The sequence below is a fragment of the Syngnathoides biaculeatus genome, chromosome 9 (assembly GCF_019802595.1).
Source record: "Syngnathoides biaculeatus isolate LvHL_M chromosome 9, ASM1980259v1, whole genome shotgun sequence".
Taxonomy (NCBI): Eukaryota; Metazoa; Chordata; class Actinopteri; order Syngnathiformes; family Syngnathidae; genus Syngnathoides; species Syngnathoides biaculeatus.
In genome coordinates, this window is record NC_084648.1 from 21,461,761 (window position 1) to 21,488,302 (window position 26,542).

The 26,542-nt window shown below is 53.6% G+C and overlaps 2 protein-coding genes across 4 annotated transcripts; one reads left to right on the forward strand and one right to left on the reverse strand.

Annotated features, from left to right (window-relative positions):
• Positions 1-31: 31 nt before the first annotated feature.
• On the reverse strand, positions 32-26,527 carry doc2d (double C2-like domains, delta). Of its 3 annotated transcripts, none has more exons than XM_061829523.1 (11): positions 26,095-26,527; positions 9,620-9,995; positions 9,340-9,419; positions 8,905-8,979; positions 7,306-7,415; positions 5,086-5,212; positions 4,442-4,501; positions 4,167-4,291; positions 3,006-3,087; positions 2,702-2,798; positions 33-2,595 (listed from the first exon to the last, which is right to left on the reverse strand). In XM_061829523.1, exons 1-11 carry the CDS (start codon positions 26,098-26,100, stop codon positions 2,456-2,458), a joined length of 1,278 nt encoding a protein of 425 aa, XP_061685507.1. In that variant the 5' UTR covers positions 26,101-26,527; the 3' UTR covers positions 33-2,455. The 3 variants fall into 3 exon arrangements, with proteins under 3 accessions (XP_061685509.1, XP_061685507.1, XP_061685506.1); XM_061829522.1 differs by lacking the exon at positions 26,095-26,527 and adding an exon at positions 11,790-11,915; XM_061829525.1 differs by lacking the exons at positions 8,905-8,979; positions 26,095-26,527 and adding an exon at positions 11,790-11,915 and having other exon boundaries at positions 32-2,595.
• On the forward strand, positions 20,973-25,362 carry cabp4 (calcium binding protein 4). Its single transcript, XM_061829528.1, has 5 exons — positions 20,973-21,207; positions 22,035-22,178; positions 23,215-23,324; positions 24,519-24,666; positions 25,334-25,362. Exons 1-5 carry the CDS (start codon positions 21,126-21,128, stop codon positions 25,360-25,362), a joined length of 513 nt encoding a protein of 170 aa, XP_061685512.1. The 5' UTR covers positions 20,973-21,125.
• Positions 26,528-26,542: the final 15 nt, after the last annotated feature.

A 26,542-nucleotide genomic window follows, 5' to 3' on the forward strand; every position in this document is an offset into this window, starting at 1 on the left:
TCGAGCGTCGACTCGTCGATCGAGGGTGGGGGGGGGGGAAAGGGGGGGGGGCTCCTCGTCTCGTTGACGAATCTTTTCGCGTCTTTCTTTCGTCTCGTGACCCGACGCGGACATCATTTATGTCATCAAAAATAGCACCGGAAAGGCCAGAACATTTGCTTTTTTTTTTTTTTTTCTTGGGGCCGCATTCTACTTTTAAATTGGTAACGTGCTTCTGTGAAATCGTTTCATCGTTTCTTGAAACGTATCCGAGTTGCGTTCGCTTTGTATTTCCATTCCACGGGTGTCCCTAATGTTCTGACCGGGCCGTCACGTGATCGGCGTGATCTGGCGGCCCGCGGAACCGCCCGCCTGCCCGTCCTTCACCAACAGGTACGACGACGAAATGCTTTTGGTTTCACTAGTTTTTTTTTGGTCTGGACTTCGGACCAAATTCTTTTTTACACACCTCACAATTTAGAGGTTGCGGGTCGACATCCCAGCTCCGCCCGCATCCCCAAAACAGGCGTGCTGGGTTGTTTGAAGACTCCTGATTGCCGGTGGATGTGAAGGTTTGTTTGCGCGTGTCCTGCGATTGGCTGGCGACCAGGACCGGTTCAGGTTTTGTCGCGATGTCTTGCTTGAATTGGTCGATTGGTTGTGAAAATCAAGCAAATATTGCGATTAGCCATAAAAAGTTCAAGCTTGCAGTGAGGTTGAGAAAGCAAGTGCGACGTGTGCCCTGTGACCCAGTTCAGATTGTCCCGTCTTTCAGCCGAGACGGGCCGTGGCGCCCCCAAACGGGAAAAGCGGTGTTGAGAACGGCTGAACTTTGGCAAAGACAGGTGGCATTGGATAGAATTTGCCTAAATCAAGTCAAGGGTCTTGATAACCGCCATCTCCGGGCGCAAAAGTTCATTTGTCCGCAAGGAACGCCTCGGCTCTCGTTTTTGAACGGAATCCAATCGCCAGCCGTGGATCCAGATCCGCACGGAAAGGGCCCGAGGTCGGATCCGCGTTGAGAAACGCCAGCCCGACGGCGGCCGCGGCACATCCGCGCGCTTGCGTTCGGCTGGGCAAACTTTCGCCTCTGCCACGTAAGTGCGTGAAAATCAACCTGAGAAGCGAAGACCTGTCGAGGGCGGTCGTACCAAAAGAAGCCACCTCACGTGAAGTCCCGATGTGACGGGGGTCCAAGAACACTCGCGGGCCCAGTTGCATCGTTTATTGACGTCACAATGAAAAGCTCGACGTTCGTCACGGAAAGGCCCGACGCTCGGCGGGCACGTCGTTCGCCCCCCAACCCCCCCGCGGGCGCCCCGGCAAAATGCGCCGTCCAAAGGTTACAAAGGCTCGGAACTGAAGACGAGCAATTTGGACAGAAGACGCAATCACCGTCGCACCGATTTTGTGATCGCTCACGGCTCGCGGATTATCTTTTGGTGAATTTGTTGTTCGTAAAACAACAGCAACAAAAAGTTTGTTGAGCCGTCAACATGGAAAAAAAAAAAGGCAAAAATGATGACTAAACAAATTTGAGAGGCCAACGAAATGGAGCAAATAGAAAAAGGCCGAGGGCGCTTTCTTGTGCTTCTGTCCCGTAATCGTCGGCCTCCCGCCTCTTGAAGTTGGCTTGTCAATTTCCGAACGAGCGCCGCGTGAAGACAGAAAATGGAGCCACCGCACGCACACATTACAGAGTCACAAATGCAAAGACGGACAAAACCTCGAAACCACCGACACGAGGAACAAATCCACCGACGGGATCCTTTTTTTTGTGCTCGTCATCGTCGGGTACCGGCCGGCGAGGCTGCGCTGACGCCGTTGGGTCTGATTTAGCAAAAGTTCGCTTGCGCAAGAAGGTCCGACGACGGCGTCACTGACGCTGTCCAGTTTCGGAGATACTTCAGAAGACAAAATGTGAGGAAACCTGAGCGCACACAAAAACCGGCTTGAAAAAAAAAAAAAAAAACCCGATTGGGTTCAAAAGGGATTGAGCCCAAAAATCAGAATTGAGCTGACTTTGTTGCTGAAATGAAGAATGCGGCGATTTTGGTCCAGATCGCCTCCCAAATGTGGCGAGTTGGCGAGCCTCCAATAAACCCACACAAAAGTATCGGCGCAGCGCCCCCCCCCCCCCCCCCCGATTTTCAGAAAGGGTTTACGGGAATGGGTGACTTTTTCCCCACGAGCTCATTTGCGAGGTTTGACGTTGGACAAGAAGGCCATCCGTACTCGGACGGGAATAGCGGGTGCCGTAAGCTTTGGGACCGGAGCGTGCACCTCCTTGTCGCAAGCATTATTTGCGGCACGTTGCCCGCCGCTGCAATTTCGGACCGGAGTCCATCTAACGGACGTTCTCAAGAGTAAATCAGGCCCACAATTCATCTCTCGGTGAGCTGTACAAGTGAACGAGGACATCGGTGAATGACGAGGTGGAATGCGCAAACCGTCAGAACCGGCGCTGTTATTGCATTTAGTCGGTTTTGTCGGCGCTGGGGGCTCCCTGCTGAGTCAGCGTGTGCCAGTACTCCACTTTTTTGCCTTTGTTTTTCAGGCACTCGAACCAGTGTCGGAGTCTCTGTCCGCTGGCGTTGATGCCCAGCTCCACGCCACCTGGAAGCAGAGCCGGCCGCAGAGTCAGCGCGCAAACCGGGCGCCGACGCGCGGGAACCCGACCGGGCCGCCGAATCCGACTACGGCGGCGCGCTAATACTCGTACCTATGAAATCGTTGCTCATTCCCAAGTCGTAGTCCCATACGGAGATCTCCAGCGTTTTCTTAGCCAGCAAGTCCAGAGTCACGTCGTAGGAAAATTCCTGCGCACAATAAAGACCCCAACGGATTTAAAACCTCAGAACGATCTCGTGGCGTTGTCTATCGAGAATGCCGAGAAGGCTTGTTGGAAGATGTTCTTTGCAGGTTCATTTCTCTTTTTGATAACACCTCAAGAAAAGGGGCAGAGGAACGTGTTTGGGGGTCCTTTTCAGTTGACGGCCAAAATGAAGCGATTGGCAGACGCCTACCTCGTTGAATTCGGGGTTGAGGGTCTTCTTCTTCACCGACGTTTTGTACTTGGACTTCTTCCCCATGTCCGGCTGCAAGACGCTAAGAGGACGGACGACAAGAAGAGGGACAAAAGGTCAAGTGCCAAATGAGCAGTCGTCCCACACAGATTTGGAGAGGCTTCAGCCGCTACCGGACGTACTAATGGCCAAGCGGAGACGCGACGACACGCGGGAGCGTCGACGTTTCATCGCGAGACAAAATGGACACGACCGAGCGCTCAACCCGTTGCACTTTGGGCTTTTTTTCCCCCCCTTGTATTTTTTGTAGTCAAATGTAAAAAAGGAAAAAAAAAAAAAAAATCATTATTCAAAGGAATGAAACTCGACAGCGTTTCAGAGTTAAAGAGTCCCATGCGCACGTGCAAAACAAGGAGAAAAACGCGATCGGCGCGCAGATGGCGAGAGTTGAAACGACGGCAGGCGGGCCGGACGCCGGCGTCGGCCTTTCGGGCCGTCGGGCGCTGCTTTTTGGTCCTCATTTTGCAGGTGCGGCGTCGTCCTCGCACGGCAAACTTCCATCGGGCACAAGGACGTCAGCGGCCCCTTTGAATCCCGGAGAGTCCAAAATTTGCCGGCCTGCCACTTTTCCGGGACGCAACTCATTCATTTCGTCTAAAAAAAAAAAAAAAACTCGATTCTTAAGTCCACAAAAACACAAAAAGCACTGCAGGATGGCAACCGTGCCGGCGTCAAACTGCATCGGGCCGAAGTTTGGGAGCTTCACGCTCATCAGTGTCGTTTTGACCCAGTTGAAGCGGCAACTCGCTCGTCAGGATCCCGAAAGTCGATCCGAGCGATGCTTTGGAATCCGGTTGTGCCTTTTGCCCTCATTTCAGATACTCGTTGCTGCTTTTTGCATTTTGAAAGGAAGAAAACGTACATTCCTGATTGACTTTCGAACTTCCATTTCGATTCCCCCAAAATGAATCAATAACTCATGAATCCTTTTTTTTTTTTTTTTGTTCCACTGCAGATTATTTTGTCCGCGATTGACAACACATCAGACACGAGAAACGATTCTGCGTGCGCCGCAGCAAGGCAAGAACCTCCCCCGCCCATGTTGCCTTTCCGCATGCAAATGAGACGGTCGGTCCGCAGGGGGCGCCGGAGGCCACTCACATTTTCACAAAGGGGTCCGAGTAGCCGTTGGAGTCCATGGCGGCCAGATGGGCGCAGCGCACGATGCCCACCAGCAGGCAGCTCTTCTCCGTCATGTAGCACAGCGACACCAGGATGCGTCCTCGCTGCCCACAAACGACACGTCAACGCGTACGGCGCTCGGAACCAGCGCCGGGCGCCGAGCGGGCTCCGCGTGAGCGGGAAGCCGACCGACGACCCGGCGAGCATTTTGCAGACGCCGGCACCCAAAACGAAGCACGCGCAAAAGACGCTACCTCCTCCTCGGCCAGCGGCGCTCCCGCCTCCACCGCCGCTGGATTGTTCCAGTCTTTGTTCTGGAAACCGAGAAACACGCACGTGGGTGACGAGACGTACGCGCTAGCCAATATTTGCACCATGCGAAAGGCGTCTCGGCTCGGATGATTGCGGAGAGACTGAAAGACGGCGCAGGAGCATTTGACTTGAGCTTTGCACTTGACGTACGTCGCTCGCGCGCAAGATTCAATGTGGCGCCCCCAAATTATGCTAGCAGCTCCGCAAGTACCACCGGCAGCGACGACGGAGTACAGGAACAGTACAGAAGGCGGTCGGCCCGAGTCTTCCTCGGACACCCCAACCTTCCCCGACGCACAATTTGATCAAAGAGAACATTTGAAAAATGGCCAAAATCGATTGGACGCTGTGAGAATCGCCGATGTCGACTATTCAAAGCCAGATGAAAAAAAAAACAAACCTACTCTTAAGTTTGATGGTTGTGGAGTTTTTCTCGGTCGCTAATCCCAATTGGACCAAAAAGCCCGACGGCCCATCACCGCTTCGACCAAGATAATCAGCCCTCATTTTGCCATTCAGGACCAAATATTCGACATCTAACCCTAACCTGACGGCAACACGTCCGCAGGCGCGCTCCAACGTATACCTGCGCACTTCTCTCCAGGCCCATATTGTAACGCTTGTTGTCGCCCTCTCGGAGCTTCTTCAGGGCCACTCTCGCCTCACCGATGAATTCGTTCCGGCCCAGTCGGTCCATGTCACAGACGCACAATCTACACGCGCAACACAAGACGGGACGGGACAGGACAGGACATTGCGGTTATTTGCTTTGTCAAGATGAGACCCGCCACTTCCGGGGTGCTCGCGCAGAAATGAAACTGAAAGTCTATCAACTGAATTTTGCACATTTGACCTTGCTTGAGTTTTTCTACTTTGTAGATTTGAGGGGAAAAGTTTGCTTGTGCAAGAGCATTTGAAATTCCAAAAGTCCAACAAATCTGTCTTCGCAGGGAGAGTACTCAACTGCAGTTGAGCTCGTCTTCGCAGGGACAGTACTCAACTGCAGTTGAGCTCAGCACGGCTGCGGAAGGGCCACTCGCCATCCGGTCTGCCGGCTTTGGAAATAATGTGGACTCATATCAGGAGAAAGAAAATCGGTGAGACAACAACGGAGGGAAGCCATACTTAGCGTAGCGTAACGTTGCTGACGGAGGCGGTGGTGGGGTAAGTAACCCCCCCGGTCTCGCCCTCCCCCCTTACCCTAACTCAAGACGGCAGCTCTCTGCCGATTTCTGCGATGGTGGTGCAATGTCACACCAGTCCCGGGCGGAGGGCCTCCGTGAAAATCCTCACAACTTGACCCCCCACTTTGAAAGCAAACGCCGAGTAATTCGATGAGGGCATTTTAGCCAAGCTCCTCACATGAAGTCGCAGCTCTGAATTTGGGCTGCCACCATTTGTCAACTCGTCCCGACCGCGTCAACAACGTCACCGCACCGTCATTGATTCCCGGCGGACCGGTTTGAATTTCAGGCTTTGCTTTTGGTTCGTCGTCTCCCGCCGCCCGTTCTCCGGGGGCCTTTTGCGACGAGGCACCGCTCGACGATGACTCTTCGGAGGCGGGACGGCGGACGACCGGCTCGCGCATCAGTTGTGAGGTTGCCGGTTGAAATCCCGGCCCGCGTGGAGTTGACATCTTCTCCCCGCCTACACAACCAAAACATGTGCGCTAGGTCGATTGGCGAGCGCAAATGGTTGTTTGTTCCCTGCGATTGGCTAGCGCCCAGTTCAGGGCGTACCAGTGTCAGCTGGGATGGGCGCTAACACGCCCGCCCGCGATCCAGGGGAGGAGAAGCGGGATGAAAAATGAACGAATGAATGATTCCTGCTTTCTTGAGACTGGGAAGGAGCAAGCAACCGAGTCTTGGACCGCATTTTGCGGGACGGGCCAGCCGCTTGCATTTGAATGTTTTTGATCATCCGAACTTCCACAGCTGCTTTCAGGCGGCGTCCGTCCGCCCGCCCACAAAAGTGCGCTCGGTTCTGGCAGCTCAATTCTGCACTCAGTGGCTCATTTAAGGTGTCTTCAACCCTCCGAACATCGAAGGCCGTGACTTGAAGTCGACGACGTCGTTGCGGAACCAGTGACGCTCTTTTGGTCACATTCCTGCTGAAAGTAACTCCGAAAGTTACTCGTAGTCGCCGTTACTTCCGAAATCAGATTTCAAGGTCACTGCGGCAACAGCGGCGGTCGGTCCCTCCCCGCCTCTTCTTGCGCCGAGCCGTCGCTTCCCATCGGTCAGACTGGGCCCCGCCCACCCGTCGCATGACACCGGACATGCCGCCGCCGCCGCTCCCCCTCCTCCTGCTTTTTGGGAGGCGGCAGCCCCACCATGTTGTCTGCGTCCTTGCGCGGAGGTCAGATGGCTTTCTGGAGTCGGAGGCAACTCGGCGCTTTTGTCTGCGGGAGATGAGCTCCGTTTGCGTTTGGGGGTGTGCGTTTTGTCTGGATCGCGAGGACGAGTTGAGCATCTGCAGTCCTTCCACGCACACACCCGAGCAGCTGCTTTTGTGTGTTCCCCGGAGACGGAGGCAGCCAGCGTGTTTCTCGTGTTTCTTCAGGATAAACAAAGTCAGCCGACTGGATCGTCGCAGATCCAGTAAAAGTCCCGCATGAGGCAAAGTTCCCGGGGCCACGCCCGCGTATTTGAGATTTGGGGTCAACGTTCGACCTCGGCCGCCCCACGCGCAGACGATATCGCCACGCGATACGAAATGAGCCGGGAAAGCGCGGCGGGCACTTTGCCGGGAATCGCACCCTCGCAAGCGTACGGCCGGCGCCGCCGATCCCGAGCCGAGCGCCTACCTGAGCGTCTTGGTGGTCATGTCGGCCGCCGTGATTCCGTGATACACCAGAGTCTCGTTCCAGACCGGGTTCAGCGTGTTCTTCAGAGTCTTTGTGCGAAGTTTGTTGGCCTGGAGAAAGAAAAACATCAGAGTAGCGAAGGGGGCGGGGGCGGGATTTGTCGGGTCTCGAGGGCAAGAAGGTTGAGGGATCGAGACATTCATCAGGACCCGGAGGAGATCGGCGACATCTGTCGGGCGAGAGCGAGAGGCCGGGAGGTCGCCCTCCTCCCGGCCCGCAAGAGTCACCAGGCGCCGCCGCTTCGCCCCCCCCCATGACGCAATCGGAATGAACGTCTCGAGTTTGCCGGTCGGCCTTCGGGACGTTTTGGTCCAATCCGGCTGAGGAGTTCGCTCTGGAGTTCATGTCGACGATACAGAGAGAGACAAAGAAAGAAAGAAAAAAAAAGCTTCTCCGTTCTGCTCTTTTCCCCCAACTCCAAACCAAAGCAGTTCTCCAAAGGTTTGCCCCCCCCCGGGGGGGGGGGGGGGAATTCCGCTTTCTTGGTGCAGAAAGTGCTTCCCTCCCTCGACTGCCCCATACGACGCCCCAATCCATTGTGCGATTGTACCACTTACAGCACGATTGACTTTCTTTTGTTGTCTTCTTACCTTCTCTCTCTCTCTCTCTCTCTCTCTCTCTCTCTCTCTCTCTCTCTTTTTGCCCCCCCCCCCCTTGAAAAGAAACCACAGCGACATCGCAAAACGTCAACGGTGACAAAGTCAAATTGTTGTGACCAAATATCGGGCAACCCCACCGCCAGCAGGATCGCGGCTGCGTCCTGTGTTTATTATTGAGAGTATTTGAAGAAAATATGGATGTTTTTCACAGGTCAAGTATGACGTCACCATTTGTTTATGACGACGACGACGATGTATTTCTTCAACATTTTGTAAAGGCACGCTGAAACGTGTTTGGAATTTCTGGTGTCCTTCTCACAGTTAGCGTCGGCTACAAATGGCTTTCGACTACTGAAATGAGGCCAAACCGCGCAACCCGATTTAAGCGGCACAGGAACTCATCCGAGCGGGCGTGAGCGACGTCCGCCGGCTATTCCCCGCGCGACGGGCCGCGGGTACTCCGCTCCGGGTCGCCGCATCCGGCGCCGTCGACGCGAGCCGTGCGACGAGCCTCCCTGTTTCCATGACAACCACCTGCTGCTGCACGCCTCCTCTCGCTCTCCCCGTTTCCTCGCTCTCCCCTCGTCGCCTCGCGCAGTTTGTTTTTCAAGGTCAAAGTAGGTCACGGCGATACGCCGAGAACGACGCCGAAGCCGTGACGGGCGGCGCTTCAGATCTGGACGCGGTGGCCCGATTACGTCGATCGCGGCTCGACGTGCCCTCGCCTTACTCCGTTCTGATCTACCTTGAGCTAAAATGGCCGACGACGGGTCATTCGACGACACGCTTTCGCTTCCCGCCGGCTTGAGCCAAATCAAAAAGCGTACTTGGCAACTCGGACGCCTGGGCTTGGCGCGCCTTCGCCTTTTTGGAAGTCCAATCACACAATCTTAGTGTAACGTGCACGTCGGGTGCCGAGAGCCGAGTTTGAAGCGGTGACCTTGCTGGCGCCGGGAAGAAGATGAAGCTTGACGTAGGGATCGGCCAGCCCGTTGGAGTCCATGGCTTTCAGTCCCTGGCAACACACACACACACACACACACGCGCGGACAAACACATCATCGCACGGGAAGTGATGTCATCGCGCCCACGGACACGACCCTCAGAAAAAGACAGCGAACGTCACAATCGCGCCACCGATTGCGAACGCGGCCGACTCGGCGGCGTCGTCCCGGAGGGGGGTTGGCCAGATTCAAGCGGTGTGCCGCTTCACCACGGGTTAGGCTAACCCTAACCCTTTGCCCACGCAGTCGTCGACAAAGCGGTTTGAAACATCTGGCCTTTGTCGCGGATTCCGTTCAGTAGCGGATTTTCTCGCAACGGCGTTCTGATGGTATTGCCCCAACTTCGGCGGAAATGCGGAGGAGCGGCTTACCTTTGCCTTGTGAACGGTGCAATGGAGGCAGTTATTCTCCTGATCGAAGAGCAGCGAGAACTCCAAAGTCCCCAAATAGGCTGCAAACCGCACAGACGACAGCAATTAGCGGCCGTGCAAACTTTTTCAGACGCGCTTTGCGGGGGAAACGAGGCCGAGAGCACACGTGGTTTTGTCAAGAGGGAGACGAGAAAAAGACATTTGGAGGTTTTGGAGCTCGCCGCCGCAGGGCTCTTTCCCGTCCGTATAAACGAACAAACCGAATCCCGAAGAAACTCACTGTCGTCATCGTCGGAGTCGGCCACCCCGTCCCCGTCCCCGTCCCCGCCGGCGCCGGCGCCGTCGTCCCCCGGCCTCTCGCCTTCTTTGAAGCCGCCGTTGAAAGTCTCCTCCCTCGGGATCTTCTTTTCCCGCGGAGGCGGCGGCGTGCAAGGGTAGTCGTGGAAACGGGGGAAGAAGTCTGAGATCTGCGGGATGGGGAGGATGGGGCCCGGGCACACGTTGATGGCAAAGTGCTCCTGCATAGAAATCTTCACGGGCGAGACCGACGGCGAGGGCGAGGAAGCCGAGGGGGGAGGGATGGCCAGGTGGGAGGCGGCGGGGGGCGGGGGCGGGGGCGGCGCTTTGGAGACGTTCATGCGGGCGGCTGAACGGGGCTGAAATCGAGAGGAAGACAAATGAGCGGACGGGAAGGTCGGACCCGGGGCGAACCCCGCCCACCTCCTTCTCGGCTCGGACATACCGAATTCGGAGCGCGTCTTCCGGAGCCGCGGCCACGGCCACGGAAAAGAGAGGAATAAGTTTGGATTTTACATCCGTCGATACGACCGGGAAAACGGAACCGGCCACAAGGTTTGGCGCACGCCTCCGATCGGCCACCTTACTACCTACTAGTCCGACTGATTCCTTCCAAAAAGTTCAACCGTTTCCTGGTTTCCTCAGAGCCACTCAAGCACTTTAATCAAATCTTGGGGTCTGACTTCATTGATGAAGTCCAACTTGTAAACGTGACGTGCTTGCCACCCTTTCCCTGCTGGGGCAAGTTGAAGCCCTGGCATTTCTTTGGCAAAGGATCAATAGAAGCAGGCGGCGTAACGTCGGCGGACGTAGAACACGGCCGCAATCAAATCGCAACGATCGGGCCGCTCGGTGAGTTTCCCGAGCTCCCTCCGCCGCAAACTCCGGAACAGCCGAATCGCGCATCATCACTCCGACAAAAGACGTTGCCAGATTTGAGAGTCCATCGATGCGATTGGGTTGCGTTCAGCGGGTTTACGAATCAATGTTTTGTTTTGTCCCCCCCTTTCAAATCCCAGCTGCTTTTCGACTTTGGCCCTCGTGGATCCCGTCCCGGTCCGAGATTTCCCGCACAAACTCGGTGTGCTGGTTCACGTGAAATTTGAAGCGAGCGGAGACGCGTCCGCGGCGGCGACATCAAAGCGATTTGGGACTTTTTCTGCAGGCAGTTGGGCCGTCCAAACGCGGAGCCTCTTTGCGATCGGTTTTTGGAGTTCCAATTGTTCTTTTTGCGGCCAACAATTGCGTCTTTTCACTCAATCCAGAGGAAACAGGAATCGGTGTGGCTTTGCCCAGTTCCAACCGGCGAGCGCAATCGAGGCGATTTGAAAAGGTGCCCTTTTCCAAACCAAAATCAAACAAAGGCTGTGCTGATGGAAGCGCTCCGATTTGAACTCATTTCATGGCAGCATCTGCGACTTTGGAGGTGTCGCTGAGCTTTCGGGTTCGGGGCCGAGCTTTGAAAGGGAGTTTGCAAAAAATGCAATGTAACGCTAAAAAACAACTGGGAGTGACAAAGAAGTCCAAGTCCGAATGATTTGGAGCACGACCGGGATCGGTGGAATGACGCCCGACTTCTTTTCTCCCTTTGCGATGTGACGATTGCGCAATCGTCACCACCACCACCACCACGATGAAACGTCGCGCGGTCCCCGTATCGCCTTCCTTCTTCCTATTTCATCTTTTTGCTCTCCGACCGATTTTGTCAATTGCAATCAAATTGTTTTCTTCCTGTGCTGTGCCACCTTTTTGGAAAATGCGGAGGCGCTTTCCGATCACGTCTTGATTTTAACGCCGCGACCATTTCCTGCCTAAGCCAGCGTTGAAAAAGCAAAAGAAGATGAAGACGAAAGCTGATCTTGATCACCGAGCAAACAATTGGGGTGGGCGCTAAAGTCGGGACTCCATCTGGCGTCAATCCCACCGATGCCTTTTCGTCCTCCGCAACGCGAAAAACGAGCTGGTAAAAAGTCACATTCGACAGAGCGGACGGCTCGGCTAACTCATCCCAACAAGTTTCAAAGGTCGCCTTTCCACGGGCTCCGCTCGCGGCGTCTGCGGAAGGGCGGCCCGACGTCGCCGACGCTCGCGTGCCGATGACGTACAAGCGCTCCTTCCTTTCGCCCGTCGGACAGCCGGCAAATATTACATACCGAAGCCAGGCCGGTCTTCATCTGTGCCGGGGATCCATCTTGACTGCTCTCGCGTCGACTTCACAAACACACCGAGGAGCATGAAGACCAGCTTGGAGTCTGTCTGCTCCCCCCCCCCCCCCACCCCTTCTCTATCTCTCTCTCTCTCTCTTTGCCCCCCCCCCCTCCCACTCCCCTTTCCTCTTCCCCTATTTGTGACGTACGCTCGTCAAATCGTCATCGGGGGACTGCAGACTGTGCCTGTCTCACGCCTCACAATCACTTTCTCAGCAGGGGAAACTGCAGAAACGTGTCAACAATAGTAAGACAAATGGACGTCGTTCAGCGCGACATCCGGCCGGTCCGTCCCGACGAAGCCGCCGAACCCGCTCGGATGACGGCCAAAACGTCTTCGCGGACGAGCGGAACGGTCCCGCCGCCGTCGACTCGATGCTCTGGAAATGGGAGGGAGGACTTGGATGAGTAACAATATTCACAGGCACAAATACACGTGGCGCACCCGCAAAAAAAAAAAAAAAAAAGGAACAGAAATGCAACATTGACTGACTCCAGCACAATAAAATGTGTGTGTGTGTGTGTGAGAAGCAGCCCCCTCCACAATAAAGTGAACCAAAGCCAAGCAAATCCTTCATCCGCAGACCGTATCAAATTACCGGCTTAAGTTAGACACTTTTGTTTTACCCATTTGCCCATTTTTGCCAAGATGGATTTCCAGTTTTAAAACTTTTCCAAACACAAAAAAAGGCCTTTTCCCTGAAAGGTTGTTCACAAATGTGTCCAAATTTGGTAGTGAGCATTTCTCCAGCCATCCACCGCTTCTCCGAGGTCAGTACCTTCAGACTTCCCGTTCCCCAACCACCTCATCCAGCCGGGAGACACAGTCTCTACAGCGTGTCCTGGGTCGTCCCCGGGGTCTCTTTCCTGTGGAGCGCGCCCAGAAAAACCTCACCAGCCGCCTCATTTTGGCAGCCCCTCCAGGATGACCGGACCACCCGCCGAGAAAAACTCATTTCGGCCGCTTGTATCCGGGACCTCGTTCTTTCGGTCACGACCCGCGACTCGTGCCCATAGGTGAGGGGAGGCACGTAGATCGACTGGTAAATCGAGAGCTCGGCCTTCCGACTTAGCGCCCTCTTCGCCACAACGGAACGTTACAAAGTCCGCATCACTGCAGACGCTGCACCGATCCGTCCGTCGATCTCCCGCTCCGTTCTTCACTCCCTCGTGAACAAGACACTTGAACTCCTCCACTTGGGGTAGGATCTCCTCCCCGACCCGGAGAGGGCGCGCCGCCCTTTCAGATCTGGAGGTGCTGAATCTCACCTCAGCCGCTCGCAAGCGCTCCGGTGAGAGTTGGCGATCGCGGCTTGATGAAACCACGTCAGCTGCGAAGAGCAGAGACGCAATGTTGAGGCCACCCAACTGGACGCTTTTGATGCCTCGGCTGTGCTTTCCTAACACTTTTCACATCATGGGAAAATAAACCACGTGTCGTGTTAAAATTATTTACACATCTGCTCACTGTGTATTTTTTTTCCCATTGCAAAAATGCCAGCACTGATTTCCACTAATTTGGGGGATTCAGTTTCCCCGTTTTGATTCTCTCCAGAACGGAACATCTTTAAGGAGTCTTTTCATCCCTCCTGAGAACAACTTGTTTCAATACAAAGTACCGATGGTGCCTTTTTAATCGTTTGGTGTGCGGGTCAGAACGCCGGCGTGGTCCTTTCTGGATCAGCACGGGCACAGCGGTCTCGGGGGGAGGTGGAAAAATCAAAATCAAAAAAGAAACTCAAGCAATCACGCCCAAAGAATGAACGCTGGAGGCACTGATCTCTTCTCAGCGGTAAACAGACGCGTATCTTCCACGCTGGCATCGTCTCGCCGCTGATCCGGGAAATAAACAGATGTCGTTAAAATCACATCGGAGGGCGAAGCGTTTTCAGAGACGTAAATGTTAAGGCGCTAAAGCCACATTATTAGGATATAACGAATAATCCGCCTCCGTAATGAAAGAACTAAAAAGACGGGCAAACTGAGAAGGCTCGGCAGAATGAGGAGCTTCCACGCTGCTCAAGAGAACCGCGGAAATAAGATGCCATAAATTGTGTGGAATGAAACAGAGGGAAGGGAAGGAGAGAGGCTACAATCAATTTGGGGGTGGGGTGGGGTGGGGGGGGGGTGTCACGCCGTCGCCCTGCACGGCAAGATAAGCTCCTCCCATTACCGAGGCACAATGCAGTCGAAGAGACTCCCCCCCGTCGCTATTAACTCTGATAGGAAGTTACCTACCCACGCGCTCGTGCAGCCGGGATTTTGTGCAAATTTGCATCCATTTTACGACTGATGAAAATCGCGCCCGTGTCCTCTGCGCCGTCACCCAATTTGTCAAGGAAAAGCGTCGCTCGTTACTCTCTTTGCTGCGTCGATTACATCGACACAACGAGGATTCCCAGCACGTTTCCTCGAGGTCATCCGAGACCAAAATCCAAATGTAATTGCTGTTCTTTCCATCAAATGGCAAGCTGGGCAGGAACATTGTCAGGAAAGAGATGAATCCCAATTTCCTGTTTCGGTCAGAGGCAAAGAACTTGGCAAGGAAAACGCCAAAGAAGGCCAAGTTTCATTCAGTAAGTTCGCCCTTCGCGTCGTCGCAGATCTGCGGAGGTGCGTCCCTCTTTTGGCCAAATCGAGCCCAACGGCAGACCGAAGAGGAAACGTCGAGCGCTTGACCTTTGGCTCGCTTTATCGGCCGTTCTTCCTCTCGGGCCGACGCCGATGGATCCCATTAACCCCGCCTGTCATTCGGCCTGAACTCCGACGTGCAAAATGATTTGATCTAAATTCAAAGTCAATGTCACTGAGCAAGTTTTCCTTTTCCTAAAGCTCGAAAACAACGCAAGAGAAAGAAGTTGGGCTGTCAAATCAAAGGTGCCACTGACTGATATTCTCCAAGGTTCCGTTTTTTTGATTGTATTCCTTTTGGGGGTCTTGGCTCTTGTTTAAAGTTGACCCTGTCGGGCTGTCTGGCTTGGCTGGGTGCGGGGGGGGGGTTACCCGCATCCAGGCAAGGGAAAACTGAGTCCGGAGCTTGTGGTCATAATAAGGGGTCTTGGATCTGTGCTTTGTCTGGTCTGGTCGCTCAGCGAAGACCTCACCCAGAGCCAGACGGCTCAAGGAGGGGCAACACCACTTGGAAATGGGCAACTCTCTTGCCTAAGGGGTGAAAAAGAACCCCCGCAGACAGACAGATTTCGTTTTGGGGTTCACATGTAATTATCTCCCCCCCCACCCCCCGGTTTGACGGTTTGCGCCATCAGAAGGGCAGGCACGCGCCAACTGCTCCAGACCAGCAGACGAAAGGTGACTACAGAGTGGAAAACGCGGATCAAATGCAGAAAAGGGAAAACTGTCTGGAAAACGGACAGGAGGGAGGAGAAGAGTGTCAGACCGGAGGCGGAACGTCCGTCACACCAATCTGAACGGCAAGAAATTCAGTCTGTGACCCGGCCCTGAAATGACCCGGTCTGCTTTTCGTTTCACAAAGCACAAGCCAAATATTGACGACGAGTTGGAGGGTGGGGGATGCGGGCAAGCGCCCAGCTAGCGTCCGCGTCGTGCTGGGCTGAAAGAGCTAACGGGGCGGGGCGAGGCGAGGCGGTCCCAATGACTTCGGCCTTCGGTGGGCCCGTTTGGCCGCGCACGCGGTGGGCTTTGAAAGACCGGCCCGGTTCCCGGGCAGCGGGAAGGAATTCAGACAGCCGAAAAAGAGTTGAAATGGTCCAAATGGTTCACACGACGCGACGGAAGACTTCCCGAGACGCGTCGCCCTTTTACGTACCACACGCCCGGCTCCATCTCGGGCTAATCCCGACATATTAAGATGGATAATATGATATAATCCTCAGGTTAGCAGAGGCTTTTCCTACACACCTCGTTGAAGAAGGATCCGTGTAGTCTCTTTTTGGCTTTGTTTTGATTTGGGCTGCTCCAAAAAGGTAAGGCTGCAAAGTTGCTGTGCAAATGAATTTGAGTTCGGCGTCATCTGGTTTTGCTCTGTAATGCTCAATAATTCACGGCAGCAGGAAGTGGCTCCAATTCATTTGGGAGTCTGTCGCAGAGCACTTTTTTCCTCTCCTCCCTGCTGAATTTTATTGTTGCCTCCGGGGGGGGGGGGGGGGGCCTTCATTTTCCTTCGGTTTCCTCGCTCAGCCGCTTGCAATTCAATTCCGTCACGCCGTTGCCTCGACTTACACGCGCGGCAGGGAGGGAAAAAGCTGGAATCATCCCTCGTGTCAACATCGACCCAGAGTCCGATTTGATACCAAATCGCCGGCGGTGGCCGAGGCGGGGTTGCCAGGAGGAAGCGGCGGAGAGGCGCTCCGAAGGGCTGCCAGAGGATTCCGGATCGGCCGCTCGGGGTCGGCTCCGTCGGGGTGGACGGCCGTGGGACTTGAAAGCATTGATTGGTCTTCGCGTGACACTTTTCGACTTATTTGAGGGACGGTGAGCGAGATCGTCGGTGTCAAACTCGGGGCCCGGGGGCCCGATCCGGCCCGCCGCATGATTTTTTTTTATGTGGCCTGTGAAGAACTTCCACGACTTCTATTCAAATCTGGACCAAAATTTCAAAATGTGTGCGTGGTAATGTTGAGACATTGCAAGCATTTTAGTGTTACCAAACATCGACAATGGTTGAAAACTAATTCCCAAATGTCACGTGTGAATATAATGAGGGGAAAGATTTCCATCGCTCGGCGGTCCTGCCTGACGGGCCTCTGGAGGAAACCGCGAGCACAATGAGGCGCGTGACGAAAATGAGTTTGACACCCCAGCTCAAGATGAACACGGCACGCTGTACTCTTGTACTTTTGCCTTTTTTGTAGTCCTTCGGTGAGCCAAACGTGTGCGCGTCCGTTCTTGCTGGGATGACATCAGCAATCATTCCCAGAATCCTTCACTCCAGTGGCTCTTATGAAATATATTTAGACTCTCCATTTATTTAGATTCTGACCATGAAACGCTCCAGCGAGGCCCTCCAAGTTGAGCTCTTTTGTTTGTTTGTTTGGGTTTTTTTTTTTTGCCCACGTGGCTCCTCGTGACGGACGGCAAGCGACCACTTGGGAGAGTCACGGGAATACAACCTTACTCTTTGGGGTTTTTTTTTTTTTCTCCCCTCTTTAGTCCGATGAGATTTGCGCCCGTTGAAAAAGAGAGCAATTCTTTTGCACGGCAGTTCACACCGCCGCGAGGGACCAGTTTTCCGCGCTCGTCGGGCGAGGATCATTTCCGCCAAATTCAGCCCAGCTCACGTGGAAGGGAAGCAATGAACGAATGGATGTCTTTTTCCCGCAGGATGTCTGTAAAAAGTGCGAAGGGAGGAGCGGACGGTCGACCTTCCTCTTCGGCCAGGTTTGTCACTTCTCCCGACGGGGCTGAAAAATGCCCCTTTTGTTTTGAAAAGTGCCAAAAAGCAAACGATTGTCAGCGTTGGCCTCGTTTTCCTCCTCCCAGCGCGTCTCCACGAGGGGGGAGGGCCCCAGCGGCCGGCAGATTCAAGAACAAGGCCCTTCAGCTCAGCCTCTCCAAGAAATTCTGGTTCTCATCAATCTCTCTTTGTCATCAGTCACTGATTGGGGGGCACTTCAGTCACCGATTGGCGTACCGGCGGCAAAACAATTAAAGGAACCCCCGCCCGATTGGAATGAGTCGCGTCAGCTGATTGGACTCAACGTGTCATTTTGCCCAAACGGCTCTTTTGTCCCGCAAATTTTTTTTTTTTTTTTGCCGTGGCGATGGGAAATGAAAAGCTTGAGAGTTTTGGTTGATAAAGAAAAAAAAAATGTCCCCTTCGCAGTTCCAAGACTCCCAGCGGCCAGAAAAAGGCCAACGGCGGCGCCGATCAGGAGAGTCGACCGCGCGGAAAAGGGAACCTCAGCAACAGCTCGGCGGTGGCTGCCGCCTACGTCGCCTACCTCGACAAACTCTTTGGACAGGTCAGCTCGCCACACTTGATCCCTTCCGCCAGAGCAAGATCCACATTTCACCTCACCAAAACTTAGCGTACTCGAGGCCGACCCGGAACCCAGACTAGAGACAACAAAAAACTCATTTTCAAAAGTGTGACACGGTTGACGAGTGAGTGAAATCATCTTCAAAAGCACAACGTCCTTCCCCAACTCAATTCTTGCACAAAATATACACGTTGTAGGTCTTCAAAAATGATGCGAAAAGGTACAAAAATGGCCAAGCGAGACAATATTACCACAGGGACGGACGGACGGGCTCAGCTGCCTTGGCGCACAGATGTGCGATCGGAAGTCATACGTCATTCTTTAAACGGATCCTTTGCGCTCGGAGCAGCTTCAACACTTGCGGGGAGGAAGTTCGCATCAGGCGGCGCTCATTCTTCCGGGAGCACATTTGCCGGGTCACAAAGCGAGGTCGCACGACGAGGCCCGGCTGGCGGTCGCTTCCAGATCGGTGTTCTGTCGCGGGCTAAGGTCAGGACTGCGTCTTTGTGGAACTTGCCTTGTGCACTCGTCCGCAGGCGCGTTGAACGAGGAAGATCTCTTGGTGTGCTGACCCACTCGAAGTTCCTTTCTCTGGAGCTCGGGGGCCCAATATTTCGAACTTTGTGGGGACACTTTGGACAGGGGCTCCTCCCTCTTCCGACGCGGCCGTCCATCGCTGCGCAAATCCCGCTTGATAAAGACGCCAACGAGAGCGACTTTGACGTGGTGGATGAACTTCACTGGCCTGCACGGTCCTGACCTGGACCCTGGAAAAGACAGAACCAGGCCAGTTTGGAACCTTGGAAAAATGGGCATAAATTCCCAAAATCTGGTGGAAAGCCTTCCAAGAAGACTTGAAGATGTTGAGAGGGTGGACCAAAGCTGGATTAATAAACCACATCCGATTCACAAAGGGAAGTCACTTCCATTCATACGCCGGTCAAGGCGGCTGAGCAAATACTTTTGTTTTTCCGGAATGAATGTTCAATTTCAAAAAAAAAAAAAAAAACGACAGCGACTGCGTGCCTTCACCCAAACTCTTGCGGTGCCGAAGAAACTGCAGTTAACGAATCGCTTGCCGGTGCTGCATCGTACGGTCGGACGTGCGCTCAATGACGGGAATTTCGACCAGCGTAAGATTCTGAACGAAGCTCCGGGATGAGCCGAGGTCGGTTGCCGCCCGTCGCGGCCGCTTCCCATCCTGACTCCGCATCGGTCGGCGCGCGGCGAAAAGGCTGAGGCCAGCACGCCGTTCGTCCGGCACTGATCCGATTCCCTGCCCGAGTATTAATGAGCCCCTCAGCTAAGTTTACTGTCAGCCCTCGTTAGACGAGACAAGTGGATCACGGAAGAGAGTCCGGAACAAACCGACTCCGCCCAATCGACGACGGCTGAAAGATGCCGACCGGCACAACGCCGCTTCCCTGTTGGTCGAACACCTCGCTATGATATGTAAAAATATGAGAATGTGAGAAGGAGGCCAATGCTGTTATGAATGGAGAATCTGTCGCCGCTTTATGCCAGAACTGTTTTTGAGCGATTTCTTGGGATTTTTTAATTGGAGCTTATTGAGGATCAGAGTCGATCAGTCAAACGGAACCGAATTTCCAGAGTGTGAAGAGAGACAAAGACAAAGTGCTCGTCGTAAACAGAAGGAGAAATCATTCAATCATTCCATATCAACAAGAAGGAATCTTGAAATATGAAAATGTAGTGCGCAACAAGACAGGACAGGAGAAGAAAAGAAAGAAGCATTGACGAATGCCACACCAAGGGTGGTCCGCCAGCCCCTCTGAGGTGACACCCGGCGGTGGCCGCGGTGACCCGATGCCACCCACCCTCCACAACTACCCCCACAACCCGCAGGGTCCCCGATGCGGCCAATCCGGGGGAAATGTCCATGACTTGCTGGGAAAGGAGGACGGATACGGGCACGGTGAGGGCGGGAACCCGGGCAGCCGCCACGGGCCGCGAGAGGGGAGGCCATCCGGCCCGGACTGTCAGGAGGCGGGGAACACCCTCAACCGGTCGCCAGCCAATCACAGGGCGCAGGGAGACAAACAACAACGGTCCAATTCACAAGCACGCCGACGGGGCAATTTAGTCTCCAATTGATCAGAATTATTGCAATAACCAAATAAACGGCATAATCCACCGACATATCCAAAATGAAACGTTGGAGGCAGAGTGAGTGGCACACTGCTGCCATTGAATTTGGGCCTCAACTTATTATCAATTATTGGCGCGGCCCGGCCTCCGAAGACGAGACCACGCGGGGCACGGACCCGAACTTTCCCGGAGAGCGACAAAACCACCTTCCCTGCTTCATGAACGGAATTGGAGGAGCAACAACATTTCAGTTCGCAGGACAAAATGGTGAAAACTAAAACGTAGAATAATCATTTGCGTGAAACTGCCGTGTTCCGAGAAAACAAGGAGGGGACGAATTAAAGCTCGGTGCAGATCCAGATGAAGGCAAAGTATATCGGGGGGGGGGGGGGGGAACCAAATTGAAAGGCATTCGGTGGTACCCTTTCGCTCCATTTTTGCTTTTGTTACTTCTGAAGGCACTCGGATCTTTATTGACTTCATTTTGGGTTGCGCTTTCAAACCATCACGAAAGGTTGCAAATGCAAATTCAATGCAAACGAGTCTCGAGGCAAACGATTCGCAATAAACGCTCTTGGGCGGCGATTGCGCCGCTTGTCACGCTTCCGAAACAAACCCTAACCCGAACTTTGCGAGGTTATTGGCCCGCCCCCGTCGGCACATCTTTCCGCCAACAAATTGGCATTCGTGTCGTGTCTCCCGGCGACACAGGAGGAGAAAGCGGGTTCGGTCGGCCCGAGCAAATGTCAGCACGAGGTAGAGAATACACAATGTTTTGACACGCATGCAAACAAGACGCCGGCCGTCTCGCCCCGACTCGCGTCCGCCGCTTCCCTCCGGAGGCGATCTGGCAAAAATATCCCATTCCGCTTTGTTGCGGCAGCGTCCGGCCGAGCCTCCCTGAGCGATTATCGCCGGGGTGGTTCTCGGGAGAATTTGGCCCGGGAAAGTCGCCTTGATTTTTACATTGTACTCCCCCCCCCCCCCCCCCCCCATCTTTTGTTGGGAGGATCATTTCAATTTTGGATGAGGAAAACCATCCGAGTCGTGCCAGGAAGTTTTTACCCCAAGCCGCACTTCAGCCGCTCATCTTGATCACGTCAACCCGCAAAGTCGGCGCGGGTCGCCTTCTCGACACATTTGTAACCCGGAAAATAAGGCTTCAAAGGTTTCAAACGAGGGTTTGCGATATTATCCAGCCGTGCCGTGTGCGATGACGCTTGTAACGCAATCCAACCTTTTTCCTCTTAACGACGCTGCGGAGGAACGAGAGCTGATGCCTCTGGAGGTCGACGGTAAGACGCCGTTTGTGTCGCTTGCACGTTTGACACTCGGGCCGAGTTTGGATTCCGTTTCCGTGTGCCGGTTTATTTCTTGTGTCGCGAAGGCGCCGTCGAATCGCAATCCCATTTCAATACTGCGTCCTTGAGCTCGGGGGAGGCGGGTCCAAATAGCTCTCGACCCGTTCTCGTCACATTTGTGACGTTTGCCGGCCCAACCGCTTCCGGATTTACCCGGCTCGGCTCGGCTCGGCTCGGCTCTGTCCGTGACCTTTTTCACGTGGAGTGACTCAAGTTAACTGGAGGACAGACGCCACGAATCGGGATAGCATCAAAAACAGAATCGGAGCCAAGAAAACAAACGAGTCTTTTCAACTCAAAGTTGACGGACAAATTGTGGACATCCTGCGATTGTTGGAAATTCTACGTTGTCACGTCCCGTGAGTTGCTTTTTTTTTGGGTTGCGTGCCGTCTTTGGCGTGATGGCTTGGAAAACAACTAACGGATGAAATGGAATTTACACTGTCACATCATATCAAAGTCAGTCCAATGACAAGAGTCGGGGCGCTTTCCCGGGGTGTCCCTCGAGGGGCTCCCTTCCTGGTCGCCCTCTTCCCCGTGATCCCTGTTCGCTTCGGTCACCCGCACCGCCCCCCAACGGGGCTTCCGCGGGACCCGACTTCGAGGCTTCGGTTGCAGTTTCTGCTCGGGTTCTCCCCCGCCGGCCCCTCCCACGCGGGACCATCCTCGGGCGCCTGCTTTTGCAGTTGGACGTTACGCAACGTTTGAGGACCAAAGTGACCCGGTTTCAAATGAATCATTTTTCTATTTTCCGGCGTTAGAGTTGCGCGAGGCCTTCAAGGAGTTCGACTACGACGCCGACGGCTTCATCCACTACAAGGACATCGCCGACTGCATGAGGACGATGGGCTACATGCCGAACGAGATGGAACTGATCGAGATCATCCAGCAGATCAAGATGAGATGTGGGTATTCCTTTGGCGTTTTTAAGAGCCACGGCGCAGCGCGTGACCGACGTTTTGGTCGACGTCTCCGGAGCATTCTGGCAGACTGACGAGTGAATGAATGTGCGCCGTTGCACGCGCTCGGGCTCTTTTGTCACCGTCGGCTTCTGCCTTCGCTCGGTTTCCCTCCCGCCAAAACTCTTCTGAAAATGAGATTGGGACGAAAAAAAAACCTGCAGTAGATGTTGTGAAATGATACAGGATCAGTGTTAAGAATGTTCATTTTCTGTGCGGGCCACTCCAAAGTCAAGTTCCACAATTCTAAAAACAAACATGTTCATAACCCCCTCGAGTAGCCCACTGCAACTTTTGCCGTACAATCTCAAAAACGTGTTGCTTGAATGGTTTTTTTTACCCCCCCCCCCAAAAAAAAAAAATAATAAAATAAAAATAGTGGCCTTTATAGGCATGCAGGACAGTATTGTAGGAACAATGGCGAAAGGACGTTGCCAACTTTGCGTTCCTCGCAGCTCATGCTGATTACATCCATCCAAATATTTGAGCTACTATATTCCAAAACAAAATACATTTCACCTTATCACAGTGCGATTCATTTAACTAAAGCATTCCGATACAAATAATAAGAAGAACTTTCCTAGTAATCCGTCTTTACAAGTACGTACTAAGGTACATTGGTCACACGTATTCACGCAACGTCCCTGAACAAATCTCGTGTGCTAAGTTTCAGGCTGAAGCGTGTCCCAAACAGGTCCCTCTGCTGGTCACGTTTACTATTGCACTTGATTGACCGTATACTGTATATTGCAGTACACCAACATCGCAGCGTCGACGGCGCCGTATTCCAAAAGAGAAAAGACGCACTGCAGATGAGAACGCTTTGACTAAGTGGTTAGGATGGACGTGGACGGATCACGGCTCGGCCGGCCCCGAGATTCAGTTTTCGCTCGCTGGCGGAAAGCCACCGGCAGGGTTTGCCTTGTTGCTGCGTCAGCCGGCGCAACCAACTAGTCAACGCGCTCTTCTGCCCCCCGCGCAGGGGGCGGCCACGTGGACTTCGACGACTTCTGCGAGCTAATGGGCCCCCGGATGCTGGCCGAGACGGCTCACATGCTCGGGCTCGAGGAGCTCCGCTGCGCTTTCAAGCAGGTCAGGACTCTCTGGTACACTTGCACTTCCGACTCGGCCAAGTACGAGTTATCTTTAAGACGTGGCTCAACTCGCTGCGGGCCCCGGCTACCAAATGCACGGCCCGCCACAAAGTCGGGAAAAACCCGACGCTTCAGAGGCGCTTTCTCCTCGAAGCAAAATCCTTTCAGCCTGGGCAGGGTCGCGGGGGGCCCGAGTCGACACCCCGAACGGGTCGCCAGTCGCTCGCAGGGCACGTGTGGACGCGGGCAAGCGGGTGGGAACTGAACCCGCGACAAGTGCCGATGATTATTTTCCGCAATTTGTAAGAACAAATATCACGCAGGCAAAGTTGGTCGGGATTATTAATGATTCCCGCCAAACGCTCACGTAAAGCGTGGCTGCACGCGCGGCGCTCTTGATTTATTCGGGAAGACTTTTATTGGGACTGAAGCCTCGCGCATCAAATCGGATGACATTTTGGGAGCGCTTTATTACATCCAAAATGGTCACAAATTGACCGTTTGGTCACGCAAATTAATAAAACTACAATTAAGAGCTTGTACGTAGTTACGGAAAACATATTTGACAACGATCACGTTCCAGCGACTCGTCCCATAGCAAAAGTGGTTTTGTGTCAAGGAGGTGACCTCATCCCTCCAAACAAATGCGATCGTGCGTTCAAACTGATAAAGTTGCAAATAATCACTCGCTTCAAATTGGATGCTTGCAACCCTTTCCAAAAACACAAAGTGAGAAAGTCGGTGAAATCTTTGGCAACAAGTGTGGGAGAAAATAGACCCAAAAAAAAAAAAAAAAAAAAAAAAAAAGGTAAGAAGGAATTTTAAAGAATTCTAAAGAGCCAAAAGGTTGCGAGAATCTGGGGGAACAGGCTTAGGGTTGGGCCTACTAAAGGAAATACGGAACCCAGTTGGGCCCGTCGTGCCTCTGAGACGCGTCCCCGTTTGAGGCTCCCAAAAAAAAAAAAAAAAAAAAAAAAGGCGGGGGCGCACAATCCTCAATCAGGCAAAGTCTTGACGACGAGCGTCCGCCATCCACGACGCGGAACGGAGAGCGGCCGACGGAGAAGCGCGAGGTCCAATCTGATCGGCAGCCGGGCGGCACCTTCGGCCCTTTGAGAGGGGAGACGACGGCTTGCTTTGTGCTCCCCCCTACGCCGGGAAGCGACCTCATCTCCCGTCCTTCCAATTCCAGTTTGACTGCAACGGCGACGGCAAGATCACGCTTGAGGAGCTGAAGGACGGCATGAAGACCCTCCTGGGCGAGAAACTGAAGAAGGGCGAGCTGGAGGAGATCCTGGGTGACATCGACCTGAACAAAGACGGCAACATCGACTTTGACGGTGAGCGCCCCCCCCGGGGGGGGGGGGGGAACGTAGACCACCCAAAACAGAAAGCCACGTCGAGCCGCTTGAGCGATCCACACCAGTATCGTAGCGACCCATCGAGTAGTTACCGACAGCTCTAATACTTACCATAAGCTTTCTGACGCACATGAAGAGTCGCCGATGTGTCCAACCGCTGCCGTGTAGCGCCACCTACCGGCGAGGTGGACTCCCTCCCGGGTCAGATTGCTTTGCCCGAAGATTCGGCGCCGTTACCGGCAAACCGTGTAAATGTTCAAAGTGCACGGTGGGAAAAGAATGTTAACCCCTTGACCGAGAACTGCTTCGGGACCCAGTCAGGAGTCAAGACTCGGTCTGCTCGGGCTCTCATTTACTAAGAAATCACGGCCGATGTTGAAGGTCGCCCGAATGCTCCTCCGACGGGCAACTCCCAACCTTTTACCTGTTGGGAAGCCCCAAACGTTTGCGCTAGAGCGGGGAACCCCTCGTTTGGGGATCTCGTCCCGCGTCCGATCGAGCCTGACAGCCCGTCAGCGTGCGCAAAAATGAAAGGGGGCCCGCATCCGTGACTTTCGCTCACGTGAGCGTCATTACCCTCTCGCGGACCTCCTCACATCACACAGGAAAACGATGACATCCTTGTGCTGACTGTCTCCCTCCGCAGAGTTCGTGATGATGCTCTCGGCTCGGTGACCTCCGACGGCGCAGCGACGCCGATTTCCTTCATTTTGTCCCGTGACGCTTGTGATTGTAAAAGAGAACTCATCGGGCATTCTACTTTCACAATAAAGGAGGAGTCTGACGAAAGCATTGATGGTGCTTTGTCTCCCCCACGTGGCTGCGGAAGGTACATCCTGAAACGGTCCACTTTGCACCATTGCGGGAGTTGGAACACTTTGGACGCTTCGAGCCTCAAGTCAGTCAAATAAATCAAGTCCGGTCGCCACCAAGTTTCAAGCCAGTCCAGCCAAGTCATATTTTGTTGGGCCAACGGGCCGGAAGGAGAATATTAACTTGCTCAGTCAAAAACATATTGGGAGTGATCATCAAACGTTTGTACACTAGCGTAGCAAAATTTAAAAACCAAACGTACATACCAAAAAAAAAAATACATTCCATGAACAAAGTATTAAATTAATGTATACTCTATTATTCTTGCCATATAAATGACTACGTTATACGTGCAACAGTTTGAAACTAATGTACGTTGGGGGGAGGGGCTGCCACATCCAACATGGCGGCACACCCAACGTTCACGCTATACCGTACATGTCTGTGCTCAAATTGCAAGCTCACTTTTTTTATGACGTCCTTTCGATTTTAGAACATCATTTGATGTTCTGGTCACACTTAAATGCTAAAACCGAGACGAATCTGGGCCGCCATTTGTGCGTGTCAACTGTGAAGCTAACGTAGCTAGCTTACCTGCATCGGACAGACCGCCAACGGAGCACCTCGTCCAACTTTGATCGTTCACACTCGCAAACTTTGCGTGTCGCTCCCCCCCGACGTCAGTCCGGCAACAAAAAAAAAATCAAAATCAAAATCCTTCCCTTTCTTCTTCCGCCGCAACTCAACTCAACTTTTGTCGAAAACAAAAGGCACATTATTTCCACAACGCGACTTGTTTAGTGGCACAAGTCCGAGTGGAGTCGACCCGAAATTGAGTTTTTCCTCAACTGGAGTCAATCAAGTGGCGAGTCACGTGACTCTTGTCACCTGGATCCCGAGGCCTAAAAAGGGCGACTTTTACGGACCATCACGTCTTATTCTCACGAATACAAATATAGTGTTGTGAGGTCGTAATCTTTTGCCAATATGTAAAAAGAAACCCTCAACTTTAGCCTCGGTGGGAGTTCTGACTTCTCGACAC